The sequence below is a fragment of the Callithrix jacchus genome, chromosome 19 (assembly GCF_049354715.1).
Source record: "Callithrix jacchus isolate 240 chromosome 19, calJac240_pri, whole genome shotgun sequence".
NCBI classification, from domain to species: Eukaryota; Metazoa; Chordata; class Mammalia; order Primates; family Cebidae; genus Callithrix; species Callithrix jacchus.
This window is the reverse complement of record NC_133520.1, coordinates 19,985,566-20,004,165: the sequence shown is the minus strand read 5'-3', so window position 1 is coordinate 20,004,165 and position 18,600 is coordinate 19,985,566. Positions and strand designations below refer to the sequence as shown.

Below are 18,600 nucleotides of genomic sequence, written 5' to 3'. Positions count from 1 at the left end.
CCACTTTCTGAGTCATCGTTATCTCTGGCCATTATAATCTGGTGACTTCTTACCATAGTCCCCTGGCATCCATTCTTTCCTTCTAGTCCATTTTCTACATCACAAGCAGGGTGGCCTTTTCAAAATGCATCTCGGTGCTTGCATGTAACAGGTGCTTGTATGTAATCAGACTGCCACCTGTGTATACTATGAAAACATGAGAAAGCATTTTCCAGAACATTTGGAAGTATTCCCAAGCAGCTCATTGCATTGATGGACAGTTTCTACTGATTAGCAGCTATCTTGGTTATCAGATTGAAAAAGCGTAGCATATGTAGAGTTGGGTACTATCTGTGGTTTCAGGCATTGACCAGGGGTCTTGGAATGTATCTCCCTCGAATAAGGGGACCCCTTACTGTAGTTCTGAGGCTCCTCTGTATTCTAAGTGCATGAATAGGGAATATTGAAACAGGAAGTGTGTCCAAGAGAATAATGCCTTGCTGATTGAATAACAGTGACCTGGACATGCGGGCCCCAGTTTCAGCTCTGCTAACCACTCACGTGTGATTTTTGTAAATTACTGGCCTCTGTGGGCTTCGTTTCCTCATTTGTGTTAAGGGGTGACACTTGCCTCAGTACTCTCTGCAGTGTCTCTGGCTTTTGACATTTTATGTTTCTGCGAATAAAGAAACTTACAGCTGCCCCTCAGTATCCGCAGAGGATTGATTCCAGGACACCCCTCACCCCTTCATAGATAGCAAAATCTGCAAATGCTCAAGACCCTCTTGTAAATGGTGTAGTTGCATATAAATGTTAGTTGCATATAACCTACTTACATCCTCTGGAGTATTTTAATCACCTTTAGATTACGTGTAATACCTAATACAGTATAAATAGTTGTTATGCATATTTTTATTTATTACTTTTTGTTGTTGTAATTTTTAATTTTTTTTTAAAGAATCTTTTCAATTCATGGCTGGTTGAATTAGAGGATGTGGAATGCTCAGATACAGAGGGACAACTTTAGTAGATTCTTCTGGTTTGCAGATAAGGAAACTCAGGTCCAGAGGTGTTATGACTTCCCCCACAGTCACATAGCTAACTGGGGCAACCCAACTCCCAAGCTCCAGTACTGGAAAAATCATCACGTCACGCTTTTCTTTCTAGATGGTAGGAACTTCGGGATGAGTGATTTTGAATATTATCAAGAACAGCCCAAAAGATGTCACACAGTCCCTATGCTAAAGCAGTGCATTTTATCAGTAGCGACAAGATTGAGGGCCAGCACTTATTTAAAACAAATTGTAACTCTTGGCCTGTAGACAAAAAGCAGAGTTAAGTGTGAAGGCAGCACAGCCCAGTGTTGCCGAGTGCCTGGCACGGCATGAGCCATCCTCATTTCACAGCAGCTAAAATGCTGACCTTACAGGTTCACGGTTTCATTTTCAGTCTTCATGAAAAGCTTGAATTCTCTTTGGCTTCTGTTTGCAACAGAAATAAATAATATATTTGAGACTGATTGTCACTAAATTTTCTGATTACTCAAATGTGGAGTGATTTCCTAATGTGAAATACTTTTTTTGATGGTATGAGATCGGTACCATTGGATATACACAGTTTATTCCACTGGCCTTTGGTAAAAAGAAGTTCTTTGGTATGCCAAAAAAATTTTTTTGTTTTGAGCAGTTCTGGCTTTTGATTTTCCAAGTCACTTCTTGCAATATTATAAAATGTATTACTTGAATAAAATATTGAACTCGTGGTCCCTTGAGTTTTTATTACTTGGGATATTTCTTTGTTCAAAGTTAGATAACATGATGTAAATAAATATTTGTTGTTTAACTAGTCATATACACTTAACATCATATTTCTTTGAAGATTTACAAAACAAATGAATCACAAACTGGGGCTTGGGCTTCCTCAGGTGATCCTGATACACCCACAGAGGTGAGCGCTTCAGAATGAGATCATTCTGCTTAAGAGCTCGAGAAATTAAGTTGAGAAAGTAAGCTAAAAGACCACATAGATTATCATTAGTGTTAAATTGGGGTAAAAAGGAGAGCAAAAGAGAAGAAATCAGCTGGGACAGAACACAGATATTTGTTAAATGGAAGTAACAGGATGTAGGTTTTCTTTGCCTTCTCATAAATATGTCAAACACAGGTACAATATTGAACAGAGAATTTAGACATAAAACTGATTAATCCATTTAAACATAATAAGTTCTTTAGAACTTAAGTGCTACTATTAGTAAAACTTCTAAGATCATCTGTCCATAGATGCTGGAAAGCATTTTAGCATACATTTTGAATTTCTCAAGCTTCAGTAATTTAGTAACCAAATAAAGGTTTAGAATGAGCTTTGGGAGACATGGGTTCTAGACTAACTGGGTCATGTGTGTCAATGGGGCCACCCTGCACTGGGGACAGCACTAGGTTTGAGGGCAGGGCAGGACGAAAGAGGTCCAGGGACGTTTTTGCCCATGGCTTGCTGTTGTGAGGTAGGGTGCCCTTCTTACGGTCTTTCCCATGGCTGATGCCTTCGTGACGTTCAGATCTCAGCTCAGATATCACTATAAGGGTCTTTTACCTCCTTTTCATCACTCACTTTCATAGGGTTCCATTTTATTTCCGTTGTAGCACTTACCACTCTTCATGATGTTTATTCGCTTACATGTTTATTTTTTCTCATTTCTGCAGTTGAATATATGCCCATTGAGAACAGGGATGTTGTCTTTGCTCTTCATTTCTGTGACCCCTGTACTTACAGCAGTGCCTGAGTTCCACTGTGAATATTTATTTATTGGGTATCTCATTGTGGTTTTATTTTTGTTACTTATTTTATTTTAGATACAGGAGGCACCTGTGCAGGTTCATTACCTGGTTATAGTGTGTAATGGTTATAGTGTGTGTCTAGTGTACTAATCACCCAGAAAGTGTTGTACCCAATACGTAATTTTTCAGCCCTCATCTTCCTCCAGTGTGTCCCCTTTTGAGTCCCTGGTGTCTATTAATTTCATCTTTATGTGCACCTGTACCCATCATTTATGTCCCACTTATAAGAGAGAAGATGTGATATTTGACTTCCTTAGTTCATTTGGGATAATGGCCTCCAGCTCCATCCATGTTGCTGCAAAAGATATGATTTCACCTTTTTATGGCTGCATAGTATTCTGTGGAATATATGTACCACGTTTTCTTTATGCAGTCCTCCACTGATAGACACTTAGGTTGATTCCATTCAGGTATCTTTTTTTATATAATGATTTCCTTTGGGTGGTTATTCCCTAGTAGGATTACTAGGTCAAATGGTATTTCTATTTTTAGTTCTTTGAGAAATCTCCATACTGTTTTCCATAGCACTCGTACTAATTTACATTCTCACCAACAGTGTGTAAGCATTCCTTTTTCTCACATCCATAGTGTTGTTTTTTGACTGTTTAATAAAAGCTGTTCTGATTGGTGTTAGTCGGTATCTCATTGTGGTTTTAATTTGCATTTCTCTGCTGATTAGTTATGTTGGACACTTTTTCATGTTTGGTGGCTGCTTGTATGTCTTTTGAGAAATGTCTGTTCATGTCCTTTGCCTACTTTTTAATGGAGTTACTTGATTTTTTTCTTGTTGATTTAAGTTCCTTGTAGACTCTGGATATTAGTCTTTTGCTGGATGTGTAATTTCCAAATGTTTTGTCCCATTTTGCAGATTGCCTGTTTACTCTGCTGTTTGCTTTGCAGAGGTTTTTCGTTTAACGGTCTCCTTTGTCTATTTCTGTTTTTGTTGCATCTGCTTTGAGGTCTTAGTCATAAATCCTTTGCCTAGAATGTCCAGAAGAATTTTTCCTACGTTTTATTCCAGAATTTTTATAGTTTCAGGTCTCACATTTAAGTTTTTAATCTGTCTGGACTTAATTTTTGTATATGGTGAGAAATAGGGGTCCAGTTTTATTTTTCTGCACGTAGTGAATATTTACTGTTTATCTAATATGCAGGGGCATTTATTATCTGTTGTCCCTTTGTCTTAAATAATGGTTTGAAACACACATAGAAGAGCTCATACTAATCTTTTATGACTTTCAACCTATAGTTTATTTAATGTACAGTTTAGCATATAATATTTTGTACTGGAATTTATCTCAGTGAGACTGAGCATGTTTTGGGGGCAAAGATCATGTCTTCAGCTTGGTGTTCCCTCTTAGAATCACCGCCCGTCATTATGAATACAGAATGATGATGTCTGGGGGATTTGGGTCCTGTCATGGCTACAGTAGCAGGTGATATGATAATTTTCTATATTTGGGGAACATTTTCCTTTTTGACATTCAGCATGAGGCAGCTTAGAGAATTTTGCTCTTCTGTTAAAAGTTCTGTGAATTTTCTCCATTTTAAGGATATTGATATTTGGGTCTCAAGTGAGCTTTAACTGATTACTTCCCCAGTTCTCGTGTGTTAGTCATTGTTTGCCATCCTTGTGTGTAGCTAGTTATTAAAGCAGCTAAACTTTTAAACTTTATTTGGTTTTAAATTTGACTGTCACTGCTATTCTATTTAATGGTTCTTAAGTTTCCTGCAGCTGGTTTGTTTTGCTGTCTTATTATCCTGTATTTGATTTGTTAGTCAACTTCTAGTCTTTTGGGGCATTTGTACTTTACCTGGTTTAAAGTCAGAAATATCGGCCAGGCTCGGTGGCTCACGCCTATAATCCCAGCACTTTGGGAGGCCGAGGCAAGTGGATCACGAGGTCAAGAGATCGAGACCATCCTGGTCAACATGGTGAAACCCCATCTCTACTAAAAATAGAAAAATTAGCTGGGCATGGTGGCACGTGCCTGTAGTCCCCGCTACTCAGGAGGCTGAGGCAGGAGAATTGCTTGAACCCAGCAGGTGGAGGTTGTGGTGAGCCGAGATCGAGATTGTACCACTGCACTCCAGCCTGGGTAACAAGAGTAAAACTTCGTCTTAAAAAAAAAAAGTCAGAAATATCTCTGAGTATAAAGAGAGATGATTTTTCTTTTAATTTCTGGACTTACAGAGCACAATTCCTGACTTCTTCCAGCTTTCATTCATAGGCATGTATTTTAACAAGAAAAAAGTCTACTTTAAAAAAATTGCCTTTTAACTAAAATAGCTTATTTTAAAAAGTGAGTACTGTTCCATTCAGGAAAAGAAAGTTTGTCTTCCTTAATGTTTTATAATTAATAGACTATTTTTTGGAGCAGTTTTAATTTTATAGAAAAATTGAGCAGAAAGCACAGAGGTCCCATCTATCCCCTCCCTTCGCATGTCACAGTTTCTCCTATTAACATCTTGCAATAGTATAGTACCTTTGTGTCATGTATCCACTATTACATACAGAACAGTTTCACTGCTTTACACATCCCCCATGCTCTGCCTGTCCATTCTTCCCACTCTCCTGGCACCCTCAGCATCCTCCCATCCCTAACCCTAGGCACCTACTCATCTCTTTAGTCTCCATAATTTTGCCATTTCCAGAATATCTTAAATGTAGTTGGAATCATATAGTATATATACCTTTTCAGATGGGCTTCTTTCACTTGGAAATATACATTTAAGATTCCTCCATGTCTTTGTGGATTGATATAGCTCATTTCTTTTTATTGCTGAATAATGTTTCATGTATGGATATACCACAGTTTGTTCATCTATTTACCTACTGAAAGAAATCATATTTGCTTCCAAGTTTTGGCAGTTAGAATAAGGCTGCTATCACCATTCACTTAAATAAGGAGCACAGTTGGTAAGACTCTGTTTAGTTTTGTGTGGAACTGCCAAGCTGTCTTCCAAAGTCACTTCCATTTTGCATTCTTTCCAGGAATGAATGAGAGTTCCTACTGCTCCACAGCCCTAGCAGCGTTTGATATTGTCAATGTTTTGGATTTTAGCCATTCTGTTCACTGGTGTCTTGTTTTAATTTGCTGTTCCCTAATGATATCTTTTCAGATCTTTTGCCTATTTTAAAATTAGGTTGTTTGATTTCATAGTGCTTGCCCACCCCAGCTCTATTTAGGTATGATTGTCAAATAAAAATTGTATGACAAATAAAAGTTATATGCAATGTGATGATTTGATAATGTGTATACATTGTGAAATGATTACCATAATCAAGCCTCTTTTGGTAGTGAGAACACTTAAGATCTACTCTCTTAGCAACTTTCAAGAATGCAGTATATTATTAACTATAGTCATCATGCTATACATTAGAACTCCAGAATTTATTTATCTTATAACTGGAAGTTTATATCTTTTGACCAGTATCTCTCCATTACTCCCAACCTCAATCCCCATTCTCCAGCCCCTAGTAACCATCTTTCTACTTTTTGTTTCAATGAGTTTGACTTATTCATTCATTCATCCATTCATCCATTCATTTATTTATTTTTTGGAGACAGTCTTTGATCTGTTGCCTAGGCGGGAGTGCAGTGGCACCATCTCAGCTTACTGCAACCTCTGCTTCCTGGGCTCAAGCAATTCTCATGCCTCAGCCTCCCAAGAAGCTGGGACTACAGGTGCATGCTACCACACCCGACTAATTTTTTATTTTTAGTGGAGACCGGGTTTTATCATGTTGGCCAGGCTATTCTTGAACTCCTGGCCTCAAGTGAACCACCCACCTTGGCCTTTTAAAGTGCTGGAATTACAGGCATGAGCCACATGCCCAGCCAGAGTTTGACTTTAGATTCTAGGAGGACACTCTGTATTAGTGAGTGTCTAATTTTGTGCTGCTAAAACAGAATACTCGGTACTGGATAATTTATAAACAATAGAAGTTTATATGGCTCTCAGTTTTAGAGGTTGGAAAGTGCAAGATCAAGAGGCCACATCTGGGCCGGGCACGGTGGCTCACGCCTGTAATCCCAGCACTTTGGGAGGCCGAGGCCGGTGGATCACGAGGTCAGGAGATGGAGACCATCCTGGTCAACATGGTGAAACCCCATCTCTACTAAAAATACAAAAATTAGCTGGGCATGGTGGCGCGTGCCTGTAATCCCAGCTACTCAGGAGACTGAGGCAAGAGAATTGCCTGAACCCAGGAGGCGGAGGTTGCGGTGAGCCGAGATCGTGCCATTGCATTCCAGCCTGGGTAACAAGAGCGAAACTCTGTCTCAAAAATAAAAAAGAGGCCACATCTGGTGAAGCCTTTCTTGCTGTGTCATAATGGGGTGTAGGGCATCATGGGCAGGGGTTGGATGGGAGGAGCATGTAAGAGCAAGAGAGGGCTGAACTCACTTTTATAACCCTCTTTCAAAAATGAATCCACTCCCATGATAACAGCAGGATACATTAATGAGGACAAAGCCCTCATGACCTAATCACTTCTTAAAGGTCTCCCTTCTACTCTTGTATTGGGGGTTAAGTTTTCCACACATGAATTTGGGAGACATTTTCAAACCATACTAGTGAGATGCTATAAGATTTGTATGTCTATGTCTGGCCTATTTCACTTTGCATAAATAGCCTCCAAGTTCATCTGTGTTGTTGCAAATGGTAGGATTTCCTTCTTTTTAAAGGTTAAATAAGATCCTATTGTATAGACACACAACATTTTCTTTATCCGTTTATCTGCTGATGAATACTTAGGTTGTTTCCATGTCTTGGCTATTGCAAATAATGCTGCAGTGAACATGAGAGTGCAGATACCTGTTGAGATAGTGGTTTTATTTCATTTGGATATATACCCACTTGTGGAACTGCTGGGTCATATGGCAGTTTTACTTTTACTTTTTTGAGAAACCTCCATATTATTTTCCGTAATGGTTGTGTGTTTTCTTGTTATTTTAAATAGTTCTTTGTGCGTTTAGGATTCATCTCCTTTATCAGGTATGTTTTTTGTGATTATTTTCTCCCAGCCTATGGCTTATCTTTTTATTCTCTTAACAGTGCCTTTCACAGGGCAGAGACACTTAATTTTAATGAAGTCTAACATAACAATGTTTTCTTTCATAGATTGTGTTTTAGTGTTGTATCTGCAAAGTCTTTGCCAAATTTGAGGTCACCTAGATTTTCTCCTATGTTATCTTCTAGGTGCTTTAGTTTTATGTTTTAAAGTTAGGTCTGATCCATTTGAGTTAATTTGTGTGATAGTTCTGTGTCTCTCTCTCTATTTTTTACATGTGGATGTCCAATTGTTCAGCACAGTTTTTTGAAAACTGTCTTTTCTTCAGTGTATTGCCTTTGCTCTTTTGTCAAAGATTAGCTTATCATATTTGTATAGGTCTGTTTCTGAACTGTCTGTTCTTTTCCATTGATCCTATCTGTCTTTTTTTTTTTCGCCAATCAGTTTGAGCTTATGAGGTTGCTCCGGTTAGCCTTGAACTGATGACCTCGCCTTCGTGAGCGCCACGACCTCCGGCGGGAGCCACTTTGGGCCCCCTGTCTGTTTTTTCACCAGTACCACTCTGTCTTAATTGCTGTAGCCTTAACAATAAGGTCTTAAGATTCAGTAATATCAGTCCTCTAAATTTGCTTTTCTTCTTCAATATTGTGTTGTATATTGTGTGTCTTTTGCCTTTCCAAATAACCTTAGGATCAGTTTGTTGGTATCTACAAAGTAACTTCCTGGGATTTTGACTGAAATTGCAGTGACTCTGTAAGTCAAGTTGGGAAGAATTGACACTTTAACAATATTGAGTCTTCCTATCCATGAACATGAAATAGCTCTCCATTTTTTAAGATCTTGTATTATTAGAGTTTTGTAGTTTTCTTCAAATAGATGTTGTAAATATTTATTTGTACCTAAATGTTTTATTTTTTGTGTTCGAATGTAAATGGTAATGAGCTTTTATTTCAGTTTCACTTGTTCATTACTGGTCTATAGAAAAGCAGTTAACTTTTGTATATTAGCCTTGTATCCTGCAATCTTACTATAATCACTTATTTTAAGAAATTTTTTGGTGATTCTTTGGGATTTTCTACACTATCATGCCATCTGAGAACAAACACAGTTTTCTGTTTTTCTTTTTTTTTTTTTGAGACGGAGTTTCGCTCTTGTTACCCAGGCTGGAGTGCAATGGCGCGATCTCGGCTCACCGCAACCTCCGCCTCCTGGGTTCAGGCAATTCTCCTGCCTCAGCCTCCTGAGTAGCTGGGATTACAGGTACACGCCACTGTGTCCAGCTAATTTTTTGTATTTTTAGTAGAGACGGGGTTTCACCATGTTGACCAGGATGGTCTCGATCTCTTGACCTCGTGATCTACCTGCCCCAGCCTCCCAAAGTGCTGGGATTACAGGTGTGAGCCACCATGCCCTGCCCAAGTTTTCTTTTTTTCTTTCCAATCAGTATACCTTCTTAATATCTTTTTCTTATTTTATTAGCTTAGATTTCCAGTAAAATGTTAAATAGGAGCAGTGAGAGGGACATCCTTTCCTTTTCCATCATTTTAGGGGGAAAGCATCTAGTTTTTCATTAATATAATGTTAGTAGTGGGGTTTTTTTGTTGATGTTCCCTAATGACTAATTATATTGATCATTTTTTCATGTGCTTTTTGCCCATTTGTATATCTTTGGAGAAATGTCTATTCAAATCCTTTGTCCATTTTAAAATTGGGTTATTTATTAAACCCTTGTCAGATATGTGATTTCCAAATATTTTCTCCCATTCTGTGGGTTGTGTTTTCACTTTCTTAATAGTGTCTGTTGATGCATGGACATTTTTAAGTTAAATTTATCTGTTGTTTCTTTGATTGCTTATGCTTTTGGTGTCATATCCAAAAACTATTGCATAATCTAAACTCACGCAAATTTTCACCTATTTCCTTCTAAGAGTTTTATTGTTTATATTTAAGTCTTTGAGCTGTTTTGAGTTAATTTTTTTTTGTATATGATATGAGGTTAGTGTTCAAATTTTATGCAAATTTTCACCTATTTCCTTTTAAGAGTTTTATCATTTTAGGTTTTATATTTAAACCTTTGAGCCATTTTGAGTTAAATATTTTTGTATATGACATGAGGTTAGTATTTAAATTTATTCTTTTGCATTTGGATATCCGCTTGTCCCCGCAGTCTTTCTTAATCCACTGAAAGCTCCCGGCACCCTTTTCAAAAGTCATTTGGCCATAAAGATACTGATTTTAAGTTATTCCAAAATGCTTAATCTAAAATATAAAGTAAAAATATTTATGGCAAATGAAATAAGTGTCTACTGTTATGAGTTTTGGGTTGTTTGTTGTCACGGCAAATGCTGCCTGATACAAAAACTTAGTTCTTATGCTATGTAACATGTTTTTTTTAGACAACTGTAGAATACTTCGTCTGACAACAGCAAAATACACTCTCAATCTCACATGGAACATTCACGTAGCGTAAGAAATAAGTTTTTTAGAATATCTGCATCAGGTAGCTTTTGATATAGAAGAAATACATAAGTGACAAGAGCAAGTAAGTGGTAAGTAGCGAGTTGAGTACTCATATTACCAGTAGCATTTGCTCATTGGAGCTGGATTATACAGTTTAGAATGGCTTCATGAAGTTCAGATCTGGACAGGCGTCAAAGAATATTTAGCTGAGGCAAGTAAAGTGATCTAGCCTAAAGCCATACGACTGGTTAGTATCAAGGCTGTGATTATAAGCCAACTCCTGCCTCCGTGTTCTTTCTGTGATGTGCCATGTAACTGTGAGTGTAAGGTGGTGTCTGAAGTAGTCTCAAGAAGCAAGATGTCCCGGCTGATTCTGGCCCCAGATAAAGAAAAAGATGGTTTTTCAGTAAGTGGCTGTGAAATTATGGATTGGAAAGAAGTCCTCTTATCTGACACTATCAGGGCAGGTATTTGGTTAACTAAAAACATAAATAAGTACTCTGAAGGAATGATGCATACAGACCTTAATATTTTCTTTTCTTCTTCTTTTTTTTTTTTTGACATGGACTTTCACTCTTGTTGCCCAGGCTGGAGTGCAGTGGCATGATCTTGGCTCACTGCAACCTCCGCCTTCCGATTTCCCAGCAATTCTGCTGCCTCAGTCTCCTGAGTAGCTGGGATTACAGGCACCTTCCTCCACACCCAGCTAATTTTTGTGTTTTTAGTAGAGATGGGGTTTCAGGCTGGTCTCTATCTACTGACCTCATTATCCATCTGCCTTGGCTTCCCAAAGTGCTGGGATTACAGGCGTCAGCCACCGCACCCAGCCCTTAGTATTTTATTTTAAAACATATATGTGTATATTTATTCTCTATTGATGTAGTACCAAGCTCTTTCATCTGAAAATTAATCTGTTGATTAAGTTTCTATATTTAGCATTCAGTTTTTGTTTCTTTCTGTTGAATGAGGACCTGAAGGCATTTCCAAAGAATCTAGGTATCGATACCTTCTGGACTTGTATTATCCTCCTGCTCTCTGCCCTCCCAGGTTCATGTAATTGCACCCATATCTAATTCAAGAAACATTTTCTTAGTAGTTTGCCTGTATGAAATCTTTTCCAGAGCATCTGTCTGCCTTAGTTCTCATAAAAACAGTTATTTTTTCCCACTCATATGCCATTGGTTCATACAATATTTAATAAAATTATGTAATCATGGTAATAAGTTCAAGTGGCTTTAACAAGTTTGGGAATCATCTGATTCTCGGTGATCAAAGAGCATAATGGATAAAAGTCAAAGTCACAGGTGAAGTTGACAGTAACTTGCTAGCCATAAGCATATCAGCCTACTAGGGGCATCAGAATGCTATTCAGGGGAAGCAGAGATCATAGCTAATCATCTGAGACCAATACCTGGAAATTGGTTAAGCAAGCTGCTGCACATCTTGTTCAGTGTAATACATCCATGTGAAACGTGGATGCAAATTTATATGGATTATAAAAGACATCCAAGTTGTATTGTTACATGGGAAAAAGCAGTTTACATAACAGCATGAATATTAAGATTTTGTGTGTGCATGTGACACATAGGAAAACATCTGGAAGGATGTGAATCACAGTGTTAAGTAGAGACAAAAATTAATAGTGCTTATCTCTACAGCATGACAATTTGGTTGTCTTTTTTTTTTTTTTAACTCTGATGGAGATTTTTAATACAATTCTTTGTCGTTTGAAAGTTTTACATTGGACATTTGTTACTTTAAAATTAAGGGGAAACATTGTTTCTATTTTGAGAAGAACCTGATTGAATTGTGTTGTTTTGAAAAAGAGGTTCACTTTTAGAATTTTAGGCAGCAGGAGAGACCACGCTTCTTGGCACCTTTATAAAGTGAACAAGCACCTTCATACTGTCATGTATAAGCCAAGTTGCTTTCTTCCTGCAGCAACATGGCCTTGTAAATGATGGGAATGGACTTTCTTATTCTTTCTTCCATTTCATTTTTATATGTCACTGTGATATCATTGCCATAATTTTTTCTTCTCTGGTTTTATTTTTCAGGAAGATTTCGATGTCGATCATTTTGTGTCTGACTGTAGGAAGCGGGTCCAGCTGGAAGAACTGAGAGATGATCTGGAGCTCTACTATAAACTTCTTAAAACAGCCATGGTCGAACTCATCAACAAGGATTATGCAGATTTTGTCAACCTTTCAACAAACTTGGTAAACTTTAAATCCACGGTCCCTGCATTTATGCACATACCATTTCTTTCTCAATCATACTTATTCTTAAAAGTGTTGTGTGTTTTTAGAAACCTTTTAGTTGATGTTCCCTGCAGAAATTTGAAGAGATCACTAATCTCCGCAATAAAATAACCAAACTTTATTGATATACAGTTTTGCTTTTTTACTCATTTAAAACTATTCTAAATTGAATATTTTTTGAATTTGTTATTATTAGTGAAAAGCAAGGGCTAGTAATAGCAAGTGGTTGTTTTCATTAGCTACTAATTACCATGAAATCTCTCTGGTTTAGACCAATTTGCAAGAGCAAATATCATCTGTTCTTAAGGAAACATTTAATTTACTGTCAGATACATATGCTAGCCAGAGCTAGATTGAAAGAGCATTGGCCAGTATTGCTCTTTAAGAGGCTTGGTTTTGTAAAATGTAAGAATAGTTTGTCATGAGCATATCAGTGGTTTATAAACGTAGGTTAGAAGTGCTTATGTTTTAGTACTCTCAAAGTTTGCCTTTTGGTCATCCTGTTCCTAATTTATTTTACTTTTTAAACTCTGTCCAAAGAAGTACAGAAAGTAGTCATTTCCATGGAAATTTTAAGAAGCATTAAAATTAGTGAGTCATATTTGCATTTAGGTGGTGTACATCTGAAATAAATGTAGTAGGATTAGAAACCTAGAAAATTACATTTCCATTCTATTTCATTTGGATTTTTCTCAAGGACAGATACAGTCCTTCAGACTTCACATCAGCTGGTCAAATATTGTGAATTACAGAGAGATAGCTTTTTACCTCCAGTTAACATTTCTCAAATTAATTAAAATATTTTACTCAGAGGCAAATTGTGCCTAAGGAGGCTTTTATTTATCATGACTTCTCTTATTTTTATAGTTTTCATGTACATCAAAGGTTTTTTTACATTCTGTCAACAATGTTTATTATAAACTAACATTTGTTATTACTTAGCAATATATGGTTGTTCATTTTATTGTACAGGAAGAATAATATAAGTCTAACAGTGCTTTGATCATTAAATAGATACTTAGCTAGTACTCCTGATTGTGAAGTGTGTGTGTCAACATGATTTCTGCCTTTAGGTTGGCATGGACAAAGCCCTCAACCAACTTTCTGTGCCTTTGGGACAATTACGAGAAGAGGTTCTGGTAAGTTTCCCAAATAACAGTAAACAGTTTACCATAAGGTGTGATTTGCTTGTTTGGTCCTCCAAAAAAGAATTCCTTTAATTTGTTAGGTTGTTATTTTTGTGTTTTGAATGTTTAGTAATTATCATACCCTCAGAAAAGTTGTAAATCATTCTTTTTTTTTTGGCATGTGATACTATGACCAAAAAATTTATGTTTGATTTGAAGATGACAGATTCTTAGAGTAGATAGCTTTAAAATGTAGGAGGAGGAGAAGGCTATTTGAAAACTCAACTTACTACTGTCAGCTCACTCATATGTAGGTAGTCACCAATTTAGGAATAGCTTCTATTTTAAAAATGTGTAGTTTTACAAATATTTCCCTAAATAATATTTTATATATTGTTAGGTTCCTAGACTAATCCGCAGAAGTGCTTTAAACCCTAATATAACTGAAGGATAATATAAAATTAGTGTAATAACTAATAGACATTGTATTTTATTTTAATGTTTCTATGAGATAACATCTGCTGTGAGCTGGGACTCGCCATATCTAACCCAGTGGAGACAGGGACTCCATCTGGATGAACAGTAGAGGGGGGCATTTTGGCATCATTTTCAACAGAAAAGTGTGCTACCCTGCACTATCCCTGCTGGTCCACCCTGCAGTCTATGTCAGGTGCCCTGACTTCCATGCTCTCTTAGCACTGATGAGCTGTCATAAACTTGGCTCATTGCACTGTTATTACCTGTATATGTCACCACTAGATCATGGGCAGCTTGTATAGCCTTATGCACTTAGCCCCTAAGACAGTCTCAGGCACATAGTAGGCTCACAGTAGGTGACATAAGTAAACATTCAATGTATATGTAGTGCTAAAAAAAAATGCAGAATAATAGAAATGTCAGTGTTTAGAAGTCCATAAGAATACAGGCAAGGAATAATTCTTAAAAAAGAAGTCTTGAGTTGCGCCTTGAACTAGCAAGTATTTTCAGATGTTTAGATCTTGTTTGATTTTTAAAAAAGCTTTTAAAGTACTTCTTCTTGGCATGGAAGGAAAACTGTCTTTGTGGTTCACTGTTGGAGTCCATGCTCTGAGTGGCTCTTGCATGGCTCTTGGGTGGCTTTCCTGTCTTCTCAGTGTACCTCTTCCTACTCCCAGCCTTGGAGATAGGCTGTTTTCCAAGCATCCATCCTCAGCCTTCTCCTCTCCTGTCTTCTCCTCTCTAAATTCTCTCCCATGGAAGTGGATTCATTCTTCCAACCTCTGCTCTGGCATTAATGACTGCTCTGTCACCTGCAGGCTCTAGTCTTTACTTTGCCACCTGCCAGCACTATATGCTCTCCCTCTTCCCACAACTTTCTCTAGAACCACCTTTTTCCTGATTGGTTTACCTATAGACCTGTTCTTCCTTTTTGATCTCTAACTCATGAGGCTACTTTATGAGATTCTGCAATTATTGAGAAATGAGACTATTTTTATCTTGTTCGCCGTTGCGTCCTCATTGGCTTCCACAATAGCTGACATTTAATAGGTATTTCATAACATTTGTGGAATGAATGAATTCACTTTTCTATAGAATTTTTGTTTCTCCAGTTTATTCTGGTTTTTCCTTTACCTTCATTTTGGCCCTGATTTCTAATTAATTCATTAGCTTCTGGACATGTTTCTCCACTTATGAACTTGCCCTTTTCCTTGCCTCCTCTTCTTGACTTCTTGATTCTGAATTTTCCCAAAACAAATTTTTCATGATATATTAATACTTAAAATGTGTAAAATCTAGTCGAAAGATCTTGTCACGGCCCTCTCGAATTAACCCCTCCTGTTTTATTTCTACTTTTGTCCATGTTGAAGCCTGCAGTACCCCCAGATGTATTCCTTACTGGTCCTGAAATGCGTCATAACTGTTCTGTCTTTCTGCCTTGTCTTCTGATAATATTCTCTCTGTGCTTGTCATTATCCACAAATTTTTAGAATCTACCTCAAGTCTCATCTCCTCCACCAGACACCCTTATGCTTTGACTCAGGTTTCATTACCCTGATCTCCTGTGATGCTCATTGTATGTAGATTGATTTTCTTTTAGCAGCCAACCCAGCACGACCTTAGCTTTATATGTCATTTTTCCCCTAAATCATGAGACACAAACAGAAATTGTGTTTAATATTTTATAATTTGTCAATATCTGCATAATACTGGCCTGTAGGTATTAAGTCCTGTGGAATTTAATTAAATGTGTAAATTTAGTAATGGTACAAAACAGTCTCTGCAGTACTTTTTTTTCTTTTAAAGAGCCTTAGATCATCTGTCAGTGAAGGAATTCGGGCAGTTGATGAACGAATGTGTAAACAAGAGGACATTAGGAAAAAAAAGGTATACTCAAATATTTATAATAGTCAAGCATTGACTCACTGTACCTTGTAGTAACAAGCACTTTTAGGCATATGTTCCATTTACTCTTCTTAGTACTTTTGAAGAGAGAGGAGCATGATGTCTCTCTTTTATACACAAGTGTTTTTAAAATTTATTTATTAGATGTATTTATGTATTTATTTTTCTTTTGATAACTTTGGTACCCAAGCACACTTTTTTAAATCTCGAGGGAGAGAAGCCTGTTTTATTTATTTTTATTTTTTATTTTTTGAGAAGACTATTTTAGAGATCTTCTGTTTGATTCTCCCTTAGATCCCTTCTCAGCTTTTGTCCAAAGATTCAGGACTGTAGTTCATTGTTAGAAAAGATTGTCCACTTCATGAGAGAGGGGAGTTTTGCCTGTTTTATTCACCTATGTCCCCAGTGTGTAGAAGAATATCTTGATTCATAAATGATGCTTTGTAACTGTTTATTTAATGAATGACTTTTGTTGTTGTTGTTATTTTAACAATGAGTTTTTATAATGTTCCTCAAACTCCTTGATAATATCTGCCTTGTATAATAAATGTCTTTAATGAATTGGCACTTAAGTTTATCGGTATATCATGCACATGTAAATGAAGAGGACAAATATGATCAAAAACTAAAATGTGAAAAAAGGATCTTAAGAAAATAAATGTACCAAAATAAAAGTTTATTTAAGATGGGGAAGAGGCCAGGTGTGGTGGCTCACCCCTGTAATCTCAGCACTTTGAGAGGCTGAGGCGGGCAGATCGCTTGAGCTCAGAACTTTAATTCCAGCCTGGGCAACATAGCAAAACCCTGTCTTTACAAGAAATTAAAAAAAAAAAATTAGCCAGATATGGTGGTCTGCACCTGTAGTCCCAGCTACTAGGGAGACTGAGGTGGGAGGATTACTTGAGCCTAGGAGGTTGAGGCTACAGTGAGCCAAGATAACAGCACTGCACTCCAGCCTGGGTGATAGAGTGAGACCCTGTCTCAAAAAAGATGGGGAAAAGAAAAAGGGAATAAAGATAAAATATAAGAAACCAGCCAGGCACAGTGGCTCATGCTTGTAATCCCAGCACTTTGGGAGGCCGAGACAGGCAGATCATGAGGCCAGGAGTTCGAGACCAGCCTGGCCAATATGGTGAAACCGCATCTCTACTAAATTCAAAAATTAGCCGGGTGTTGCACATCTGTAATCCCAGCTACTTAGGAGGCCGAGGCAAAAGAATTGCTTGAACCCGGGAGGCAGAGATTGCAGTGAGCCGAGATCATGCCACTGCACTCCAGCCTGGGTGACAGAACGAGACTCCGTCTCAAAATAAAAAAAAAAGAATATAAGAAACAAAAAGAGCTAGGTTTTTTTAAATTCTAAAATTGTGATAGAATATTAAAATATGTTTGTTCTAAAAAGCCAAAAGATTTGCATTCTTTGGAATTTAGTGTTATGTAGAAATATTAAAAATGTAGAATGCTGTAAGTAATTTTACGTTGACTTTTGGCTTTGTACTTTCCTGTGCGTAGGATGATAAAATAAGACAATTAAAATTAAACATGACAAGAACTCTTTTTCCTTAATTTTTATTTCTAGATGTGTGTGTTGAGGCTTATACAAGTTATTCGGTCAGTTGAGAAAATTGAAAAAATCTTAAACTCTCAAAGTTCTAAAGAAACATCTGCACTAGAAGCAAGCAGGTAAGTATTTTTTACTAAATAACTCATAAATTAATACTTTACACCCAGGGGAAAATTTGTTTTTAGTTAGAACTCATTTCTGATAAAAAAGAAAATCCCAGTCTATGGCTTAGTATTTTTAAATGTAGCTCAAGCAAAAAGCAGAGAACGTGAAATGGTAAAGCTTACATATGTTATTATATATAACTTGATGGTCAGAGGCCACTGTTCAACACCACACCTTTCAGGGAGTCAGAGAATGTGTGCTTTCTTTGGAAGATTTTTATTTTTGAAATTGCCTTACCCGTGGACTAGTAAAATCCCTATTGGTCTTCAAGGTGTGGAATAGCGGTCGTCTTAGATTACTTAGACAGGCCCAGAGTATTCCAGTTGTTGTATCTTGAGGTTCAAAAGGCATGAGTGTTACATAATTAACAAATAGTACAGCACACGTTTCATTGAAATTTATTAATGGCAAATATGAAATAAGCAAAAGATGACTATTTCCTTTGTTATACTGTAATGTCTTATTACCTTCCTACACTGAATTTAAAATCAGCCAGGTAGTTGAGTGACTCAGAAAGTGAATTGAATGGGTCACTATGAACACCAACAGCAAGCCCCCTGTTACAGTGGAAAGAGCATGGGCTTATGTTGCATGTACCAGCTGATTAGCCTGAGTCAGGTTACTTCACTTTATGTCTTGGTGTTGTCATCTCTCATATAAGGCAAATAGGAACTTCACTTGCAGGATTGGTAGCTATAGAGTAGACCCTCATTCATGTCTAGTTTGGGCCTAACACAAGCATCTCTGAAAGTCATGTTGATCACCATCATGTCTTTACTTGACTAATATGGGATAAGCTACAGGAAAACCA

General features: G+C 37.2%; 1 protein-coding gene across 11 annotated transcripts in view; it reads left to right on the top strand.

Annotated features, from left to right (window-relative positions):
• Window positions 1–18,600, top strand: part of COG2 (component of oligomeric golgi complex 2) — a 53,371-nt gene that overhangs the window by 4,793 nt on the left and 29,978 nt on the right. For 4 of the 11 annotated variants that reach the window (XM_008985815.5, XM_002760911.7, XM_054248245.2 and 1 more), the window contains exons 2-5: window positions 12,348–12,509; window positions 13,625–13,690; window positions 15,962–16,042; window positions 17,640–17,743. In XM_008985815.5, coding sequence (XP_008984063.3) covers window positions 12,348–12,509; window positions 13,625–13,690; window positions 15,962–16,042; window positions 17,640–17,743 — 413 coding nt within the window. The remainder of the gene's footprint in view (window positions 1–12,347; window positions 12,510–13,624; window positions 13,691–15,961; window positions 16,043–17,639; window positions 17,744–18,600) is intronic. The other 7 variants (XM_078356665.1, XM_035281115.3, XM_078356663.1 and 4 more) reach the window with 2 other exon arrangements.